A 10,378-nucleotide genomic window follows, 5' to 3' on the forward strand; every position below is an offset into this window, starting at 1 on the left:
TCATTATTATAATGTAATGAAACAAAGTAACAAAGCTGTATTTCCTTTCCTTTCCTTTGTGATTTGTTCCACACAGTGTTAATTCTAGAAAATTAGAAAAAGGAGAACCCAGATATCCAGAAATCTGTGTCGGTTTCACACAATTCACATTCTGAATATTGAATCATTTCCCACATTATTCTGCCCTAAGCAAAGAACAGAGATAAGAATGAAAGTGTTACCACTATTGCCATTTTTGTGGTTAATAGTGTATAGTGACAAAAAACAAATACAGTTTCACTTGTACCACATTACTGCATTACTAACACATTATGTAACACAATTATTGCATCTATAATACGTTTTTAACACCCCCTCATTCTTTTTAGGTGCTGCCAACATCAAATGTGAAACTGAGCTATTCTAAAAATGTGCACACACTTGAGGTATGCAAAGCCTCTGTTGTTGACAGTGGGAAATATACAATAAAAGCAAAGAATGCTTTTGGACAGTGTTCTTCTACATCATCTTTAAATGTTATTGGTAAGTCTTTGTTGCATTACTTCTTATTAATGCACCGCTACACTGTTACATATTGATTAAGACAATATATTTTCAAGTTTCTATTTCACAAGGAAACTTGGGCTTGCAACTGTATATAATTGAAAAAAGCCAGCTTCTTCTTCCTCTTCTTCTTCTTCTTATTATTATTATTATTATCATTCAATGAGAAATTACTTTGAATATCCATCATTTTGCTTGACTAAAATGTGGAATATAGGCAGAAGTATAAGAGACTGTAATCTTGTTTCATCCATAATATTTATTGCAAAACAAAACAGCCAAATCATTTTTTATGTGTTCTGCCTATATTCTATATAATAAAATTAGATGGGTTGAGTTTCCGTCTGAAGTAACTTGGCTGTTACATTTATTTTTGTCTGCCATGTCCACACAGCTCTGGTGGAAGACCCTGCCAAAATGGTTGTTATGGATAAAAGTGCAGTTGCTACCAGCATGAATAAAAGTTTCTCTGCCAGTTCAATGCACATGGCTTCTGCTGTACACGAAGCCTCCTTCAGCAGCTCAAGCATGGCTGAAGTTAAATTTGCAAGCATGTCTGCAAATAGCATGTCCTCTGAATCAATGTTCACCATGAGCTCCAGCAGTATGATGGGAAAGTCAAGTCATTCACAAATAAAGGAGTCTTCTCTGTCTGCTATAACACATCATATAGAAGGTGAGAACCAAACAGCTGTTTGGTCACCAGCAATGTTCAGATTATATTTTCATAAGTACATTCCCTGAAAATATATATACTGATTGTATTGTCTTGTTTTTTTTTCATCTTTTGTCTTCGAAAAGGTGCACCACCAAAAATTGAAGCTCTCCCAGAAGACATCAGCGTTGAGCAAGGAAAGGTTCTTAAAGTAGCCTGTGCTTTCTCTGGGGAGCCAAAGCCAGATATTGAGTGGACACACTCAGGAAGGACACTGCCTAGTGAAGGGGAAAGTGATCGATTCCACATTGAGACAACAGAGGACCTCACAACTCTCATCATCACCAGTGTGAAAGAAAAAGATGCTGGAGTCTATACCCTCAAACTGTCCAATGAGCTGGGATCTGATACTGCAACTGTCAACATCAGCATTAAATCAATATAGAATATAATGTCTTCCCCTCCCCTTTCCCTCCTTCAGTGCCATTGTATTTATTAAATAAGCAAAAATATTCTTTACTTAATAGAGACATGGATTTATGTTCTTGTAAATATGAACTTTTTTTTTTTTTTTACCAAAATTGACGTTAATTTATGCCAAACTAGACTAAAGTCTAAAGCAATGAAAATATGCCATATTGGATAATTATAACTAGGATTTTCTCTGACATGTACATAATGTATATAGCCGAATTTACCGGTTATGGAAACTGTATGCATTGTTATTTAAGACAATATTAACTGAAACAAATGGAACTAAATGTTTAACAGGAGAAAGTTTTACATGAAACGAATACCCTGAAAAACCTGAAACAAAACTATGTGCCTCAACAATAAGTTGAAGTCTTAAGATTGCCTCAACAGGTAGAGAGGCTCCCTGTTGAAGTTTTACTAAATCCGAGACAATGTTATGCACAGTATGTCTGTGCAATAATATAACCATACTCATATGAATTGTAATATGACCATAAGACCTTGAGTGCCGTTTGCATTTACCCTCATGTAAGCTGTACAACTGGGCCTTGTGTTCAGACTGACTATGTCATATCACCAATTTAATGACATGCTCAAAGTGCGAGCGGCCTGCACTTTTTGCATTAAAAATGTAATGTGCTCTGTTTCTGGCAAAAGACTGCTTGAATTGGTTTTCAAAAAGTAACATCACCTGGCCATTTTCCTTGTAAGTCATTCAAGTACTCCTTTGCAGAAGCAGTGCCACCTCTTGGAGGATTGCTAGGTTATATTTTGTGTGTGCGCGTGTGTTTGTGTGTATGTTAGCTTTAGAAATTCACTTTGTCAGTAGTCAGGGCAATCATCAAGCAAGTGTACCACAGTGACACCACCTACTGTGCTAAAAGAAAACAAATGCATTAATTATATGATTATATGTCCTGCACTTTGATTTAACATAATTTATGTAGCAATACCTATATATTAAGCCTCCTTGAGTTGATTATTATTGATTTAATAAAGCATGGTTTTAGCACCTTGATGTTTCTGAAATTCCTTGTTGATTGTTTCACATTTCCTTTTTCAAATATAAACTACCTGTTACTGCAATCAGAATTCACAATGTTCATATGTATTTGTCAAGAGTAATAATGAATAGAATGTTCTTCATTTGTACTTATGAGAGCATAGTTGAGAAAAAGATCATGCATAAAATGATTGTGATACACAAATGTTGTGAAGACAGCCTGCTAATCACAAGAGGAAGATGCAATGTATTTTGACCCAGTGAGCAAAAGCTCAAATCCAGATGTCTAGAGGGGTGGAAATCTAGGTTGAGAGATGCTTTGACATAAACCGACTTAGCCGGATATAGCCTGGCTATATCCTAATCAGCTAGAAAACTTTAACTTTTCAACGAAATGTAGCTGGAAAAGTGAACATTTCGTAACTAATTAGGACTATATCTGGATAAAACCTGAGCTATATTGCAGGTAACCTAAGCTAACCTAGTCCCTTTATGTCAAAACATTTCTCAAACTAGATTTCCACCCCTCGAAACGGCTAGATTTGAGCTTTTGTTCACTGGGTAATAAGTTTCTTTTTATTGAAACTGTATACAAGCCTAAAATATTGCATTCTAATTTTGAATATTCTTCTGTTTTTATTATAGTCTGTACTAGAAAAATATGTTTAACAACTATTACTTTGTGAATTTACCAGGCTACATAACATAATGCATGTTCAGCTCTTCAGCTACATTTCATTGATATATTTGTGGCGCAGTCCCTCTCCAAACTCTTACACAACTAGCAGTTCTGCAGTTTGGCAGTGCTGGTGCTTCCCCAACTGCCATACAAGTGGCAGTAGTCCAGGCAAATACAGAAATTCCCTTTGGTTGTAACAAAGGGAATCCCCTCTATATATTGTTTTGCACAACGTATAGTCCTTGTCCAAAGTCGTTTATTGGACTGTAACTTTAACGTACCATATAGTGAGACACCACTAAATTTAGTAGTAACCTAATGTCACTTTCACCTCATAATTCATGAAAGAATGCTCTCCTTCACCTGGATGTACATTGGCAGCTTTTAATAACAATAAGTATCAATATCTGTGATTCTCACCCAGGTATTACTTGGTATTGGATCAAAACCAAATTTCAATGGCAATCAAAAAAATGTTGATCAAAAAATAATCTGCCATGCTTTTGTTGCGGATATACGCAGTTGGCGTACTTTGGTAGAAAGTAGTTTTTGATGAAACCGTGAGCAACAAGGTCTGTCAATGTTTGTGAGTAACTGTGTCATCATATTTGGTGTTGCTCTTGAGGTTTTCAAATGTAAATGTCTCACGCTTTGAGTGGCACAAACATTGGCCCCGTTGAGGTCCGTTTCAGGGTGAACTGCAGCATATATTTAGAAAACTTGTCGTGAGGTAAGTGGACTTTAAAATGTATTTATTTTTTGGGTGAACTGTCCCTTTAACAAGTTTAAGGGAAAAAGTATGAAAGAATTAACTGTAAACATGTGTTCAACAGTGAGCAAGAAATTTTATGCAATGCAATGCACTCAATTGAGTATTCTTTCTTACACCCATTGTAAAAATCTATTTTTAAAAAAGGTATTTTAGTCATAGTATTTAGTCATAGTACCAATGTGGCAGTGATTTGCCACCACGGTTGTCTACTGTTAACAGAAGGATTGTCACAGAGTAGCATTACAGATGTTCTACTAGATCAGAACTACTTTGTATGCTTAACTTTGACAATTCTGCCATTTTTTAATCTCAATGTGATGCTTATTTTTACGCTGATGTCCATAAAGTCTTGGGCACAATTAATGGCACACTGTTCTTGTTTGTTTTTTTTTTTTTCTTCCTTTTTTTTACAAAAAGATAAAAAGAAAATCACACCCAATTTGTAAATTACATCATTTGTAATTTCGTGAAATATATTTGTACACTTTTTGTGCTCACTCTGTTCATATGACCCAGTCTAAGTCTCCAAACTGTAAATCCCTTAGTTGCATAATGTCATTACTCAGATGAGTAGCTCCCAGTCTGCAAGCTTGCACTTCTGAGATCAAGAAAATAGCTCCCAGAATTCAGTCCATTACAGTCACACAAGCTGCAGTACTGAGAAGATTGGGGAGGTGAATTAAGGTAGGTTATCAATGCGTCTTCTTAAAATGTTTTGAGTTTCATTATATAGTGTATGGCTGTAAATCTGTGTCTATATTTTCTTAAGTAAAATGCCTAATTTTGAAGAGCTGTTACTTATATCTATGTACCTTGATGAAGCATTCATTATGCTACTTACAATCTTACCAGACTATCCTGACCCTGTTTTGATGTAATCATATTTTTGTGAAATTGTCTTTGAGACAGGCCATTAAAAACATGCTGGCAGAATTGAATGTTTTCATACTGCAGCTTGTCGGAGGGTATGCTGTAATATTTGAAGAGAAAGTGTCTTCACCATTTATTATATCAGGTATGCCACTTTTAATGAAATAGAAACAATATATACCTACATATGAGTGTATGCTTATTACAACTACTATATTAATATTGTTGTACAAATAGTTACTATGAATATATTTTACATGCCTAGTTTGACTATGAACAAAACCATAAAATATCAAATATGTTTCTTTTTGGTATGAGCAAAGAAATTGCAAAGAAATTTTACAAACATGAAATCCATAAAATATATATGAAGCTAGACCTAGCATTTTTAATAATTTAAATTCAAGAGAGAGATGCTGCAGTCTGAGAACCAGCCAACCCCATACACAGTGTTTAGCAGCTGCCAGAACGAGATGACATCATCAAGCTCTTTCAACCCCAATTAGGAGATTGACTATTCTGTCCTTATTTGAGGGCAAACATTTTTTTAATTCTGATTATTTGGGATCCATATGATATGTCTTGATTGGTATATGTAGTGTATGTATGCAGTATATTTTAATTTACAGCAAAATGTCAAGGTTAATAAATGTAAAATGTGAGGTGCATGTGGCATTAAATAAAGAGGAGAGTATATGAATTAAATGAAGGGTTTCAGAAAAATAGCAAGTTATTATTTAAAAAAAAAAAATTTTCAAGTTCTTTTTTTTTTTTTAAGAAGGTATTTCTGGAAAACCCTTCAGTCAGTCTAAAACAATCACAGACATTACATTACAGGCATTTAGCAGAAGCTCTTATCCAGAGCAACTTACACAACTTTTTTACATAGCATTTTACATTGTATCCATTTATACAGCTGGATATATACTGAAGCAATTTCGGTTAAGTACCTTGCTCAAGGGTACAACGGCAGTGTCCTACCCGGGAATCGAACCTGCGACCTTTCGGTTACAAGTCCAGTTCCTTACCCACTGCGCTACACTCCGTCTCAGTTGCAGTAGGGGGATCATCGTAAACAATAACAAAAAAGAATCTCACATTTCACAAAGAAACAATGAATAACATGTAAGAGACATGCAACATATAATCAATATTACAGAAAGGAGAGAAAATAATTCATCATTGCCATGGTACATTGTGCTCAGTGTTCCCTTCAACAGAGCAAGGGATACCTAAGGACAGCAGCGACAGCCTATCGTCCTGCTTTCCTTTTTATTTTATTTTATATTAAACCTGGCCAAACATGATCAGCCTGCTTAGAAAGGTAATGTTGTCTGTAAGTGAAATAACAAGCACCATAATCAAATTAAGAAAGTCCAATCTACATCATTAAATCTCCTTAGTACACATGATGATGATGATTATGATGATTTTATTTTTTATTTTTATGAGTCCATGAACTGTAGGTACTGGAGCCCTATTGTTTTTTTTTTTGCTAGAATTAGTTTGTATTATTTTTGTATTATTGTATTGTATTATTTTTCCCCTAGACACTGGTATGGGCCCGGCTTACCATACTTTGTAGGCAAGAACGGATGATGGACCTGGCCAATGGTGCCGGTGACCCCAGGCCTCTGACCACCAGGGGCCTCGGGGGGACCTCAGGCTGTGAGGCCCAAGGCCCAGGGACAATAGCATTTCAATATGTGCCAGTGACTGTAGGCACAATGTCAATTACATGACAAATGTCTGTTCCCAGGCTACTTAGCCCATACACTGGCCTCTTACCACTGGGCCCCTGGTTCACTCAACCCATATAGAGCTCTCTGAACACCAGGGCCCCGCCGTCCACCAAGAGGCCCAGGAACGATCTACAGCAAATATAATATGTTTATTTCCTTGAATATGCCAATAATGAATAACATAACAATTTAAAACAGCTCTGAACACCAAGCCCCTCGTCCCTGCCAGGGGACCTAGACTACTGCTAATGTATTTTTTAATCAGAAAAATTGAAGTGCAATTTTACAACAATAATCTTTTTAAGAGGCTGAACATAATGCTGAAAACACGTTGGGATACTCGTAGGTCAAAACAGCATGTCCCCAAACAAATGAGAAGTCGCAGATCAACACCATGTACTTGTCCAACTCTGACTGCTGAGCTGGACAAAGAGTACAAACAGCTGGCTAACGATAAACCACCAAAGAAATGAACGTGAACTCTAACCTTATAGTAGCCTCCAACAATAAAAACACTTGTTGAGAACGTTTATTTTAACAATTCATTAAATGTTTTTGGGGCGGCAGTACAGCAAAATAGGTAAGGAACTGGTCTTGTAACCTGAAGGTCAGAAGTTCAATTCCTGGAGAGGACACTGCTGTCGTACCCTTGAGCAAGGTACCTAACCTGCATTGCTTCAGTATATATCCAGCTGTATAAATGGATGCAATGTACATGCTTTGTAAAAGTTGTCTAAGTCGCTCTGGATAAGAGCATCTGCAATGTAAAAATTTTTGGAATTTGCTTTTGAGGTTTTTTTCCGGTAGTTACTCTTCAGTCAGCATTAAACCTAGTGACGTGGAAAGTACAATAAGCATGATGTGGAGCTTGCGTTCGCTATAACATTCAAGTTAGGTTACAACTTGGAAGAATGAGCTCTGCAACAAAGTAGAAAAATTATAAACATAAAAAGTCTTCCATACCATTTATAGATGACATAAATGACCATGCTTTATTTTTAAATGCCCTGTACTGGTGCTGTCTCTATTGCAACTTTGATATTGCGGATCTAAGGTATTGTCGACCAGGGGAATATCTATGGGGTATTATTGTCTCAAAAAATAAATATAATAATGTAACTGATCCACAAATAAATGCAGCTGATCCGCAAATAAATGCAGTAGATCCACAAATAAATGCAGCCAATTCTCAAATAAATGTAGCTCATGCAAGAATAAATGCAACCGATCGCCTGTCACTTAAATTTATTTGTGGATTTTTGAGAAAACCCTCACAGCACAATTTGATCGTTTTTTTCCCAGAGTCCCTCTCAAAATCTAATGTGATAGTACAAATATAAGGGGGTCACTTTGGTTCAAGGTTTTCAAGGTGGTGATATATGCATGTGTTTGTCCGTATGTCCTTTCGCCCGGAGTGGGGGGGCAGTGGGGGTGTCAGGTGGGCCAAGTGGGCCTCATAGGACCATGATCCGTCTTTGTAGGTAGGCCTTTTTGGATGACTGAATTCTTGCCTCAGTTAAAATATAGTGCAGATTGGCCACCTGCTGGTGCTATAGTACACAAATTTTAACATTCACAAGCTCAGCTCCCGCATCGCATTTGACTGAAAGTAACACAGGTTGGTACACAGGTCCCTCTCCTCATGGGAAACAAATAAAGAACCCATGAGGTCTGTCATATTGAATTTCAAGCCATGATTCATTTTATGTGATTGGCCAAATAATACGCCAATTAATTTTCAGTGGGCATAGCATATTACAAAAATGCTCATAAATCCATAAACACTCACAAAACCAAACCCCAAATGAAATCACATGGTGGCACTCTACCCATATTCTAAAAAACATACAAAATCACTGGTCTTTTGTTTAGTTTCAAACCTGCTGTAGTTTCTTCATTTTGCACATACTGTATACATATGTGCTTTGGTAATGTTAGTGAGGTTCAGCCAGTTTTTTCCAAAAACAATTTTATTCACCCAACTGTGATTCATGCAGTCAGCCCAATTTTCCAGAATAATATGGACGTGACTTGAATATAGTAAATAACTTTTTGAAAACAAATGTGAATAAAAGAATAATAGAAAATGAATAATAGAAAGTGAACAGTTGAAATGATAGAAATGTAATTACGCCGAATTATTAATGGCATAAACTTGCTATGGCAAGACTAATGTGTTAATGCATGCAAGTTATAAGATGGATATAATATCATTTGTGAAAGCAAGTGAATAGCACAATCTAATCTAAATTATTTTGTATAGTAATATTATGTTCAATTGTGTTTTGGGTTTACAGATTTACCAAACACATGTGAATCCTACACCTGTCATACATGCATCATTCTTCTTCCTCCTCCTCCACCACCTTTTCCACCACTGACAATGAAAACCATATATATGGTAATCTCTTCTTTTCTTTGAAACCCAACACTGTTTTGTTTAAATTTTAATTAAGCATATTTTATTGAAGCATTTTAAATTAAATTATGAAATACCTAAGCGGTCTGTTTGTTTTCAAGTTGTGATACATTCTGTTTTATGTTCTTCCGTAAGTATATCAATCTATGGCATTATAAATTATGTGTATATGATTACTTTCAGCCTATTTTTAAATTGGTGAGACATGAAATTAAATATTTTTATTTTTTATTTTTATAATAATAATATAATAACCAATGGAACCAAACAAGATAAAACTAAATGTGTACATACTGTATTCTTGCCAAACTTTCATGTGAAACCAAATTACAATGACAATATAGGCTAATTTTCTAAAATTACTTTACAATATTATTTCCCACAGAAACCTACAAATATGCAACTTTATCAAGATTTCATGCCTGACTGTTCCACTGTAAAGGTTTGCATTATATAATATAATGCTAATTCATTGTATACAGTACATATCTCAAATGTGTAACTGTAATGTGCATAACTCAGTTTCTTTTAGAAAAACTTTTATGCAAGTCTGCATTTATTTTATAACTAGGAAAAATGCAACTAGTTATTATTTTCAAATCATAAAACATTTTTTATTACAGATGGTAGATGAGGATGTCATAGGACCAAAGGGTGAAAAGGTACTGTTTATATGCAAATAAATGTTCGTGTTTAACTGTGTGACTGTTAGAAATAAAAAAAATGGGGACTAATGTACTTTATTTTTGTTTTTCAGGGCCGCAGAGGAGAACAAGGGGAAAAAGTAGGTACATATTTGCAAAGATGCATTTCATGTTGCTGAAAATAATCATGAATGAAACCTTCATTCTTTCTGCCTACCTTAAAGTGACCTTAATTTTTGCAGGGTCTCCCTGGCCCAATTGGACCAGAAGGGATTCCAGGGCTCCATGGTGTCATGGGTCCTTCTGGAGACCAGGTTTTCATAATGAAACATCAACATATTCATAATCATAGCTAGCACCTGGAGAAATAATTGGCCATGTTTCCAGTTGGGCTGTCAGCCTGAATTTCAGCAGTCCTGTTCTAGGTGTCCCTGTTGGCAGTCCAATCATTCTGAAATAAGCATAGATATGTGATTAATACTGCAATTATGGATTCATTAAGAGATTTTTTATCACCACAAAACAATAAAATGACATTTTTCTGTGAAATATGGAAGCGCAAGCAGAATTTCATTAG

The 10,378-nt window shown here is 35.6% G+C and overlaps 1 protein-coding gene and 1 long non-coding RNA gene across 2 annotated transcripts in view; both read left to right on the forward strand.

Moving 5' to 3' along the window:
* The window catches only part of ttn.2 (titin, tandem duplicate 2), a 202,618-nt gene extending 199,928 nt beyond the window's left edge, over window positions 1–2,690 (forward strand). The window contains exons 223-225 of the mRNA XM_064327343.1: window positions 369–522; window positions 938–1,219; window positions 1,345–2,690. Coding sequence (XP_064183413.1) covers window positions 369–522; window positions 938–1,219; window positions 1,345–1,643 — 735 coding nt within the window. The 3' untranslated portion in view covers window positions 1,644–2,690. The remainder of the gene's footprint in view (window positions 1–368; window positions 523–937; window positions 1,220–1,344) is intronic.
* Window positions 2,691–8,975: 6,285 nt separating this feature from the next.
* On the forward strand, window positions 8,976–10,125 carry LOC135250732 (uncharacterized). Its single transcript, XR_010328991.1, has 5 exons — window positions 8,976–9,139; window positions 9,543–9,599; window positions 9,781–9,819; window positions 9,915–9,941; window positions 10,044–10,125. It is a non-coding gene; the product is annotated as an uncharacterized LOC135250732 (long non-coding RNA).
* Window positions 10,126–10,378: the final 253 nt, after the last annotated feature.

The sequence above is a fragment of the Anguilla rostrata genome, chromosome 3 (assembly GCF_018555375.3).
Source record: "Anguilla rostrata isolate EN2019 chromosome 3, ASM1855537v3, whole genome shotgun sequence".
Taxonomy (NCBI): Eukaryota; Metazoa; Chordata; class Actinopteri; order Anguilliformes; family Anguillidae; genus Anguilla; species Anguilla rostrata.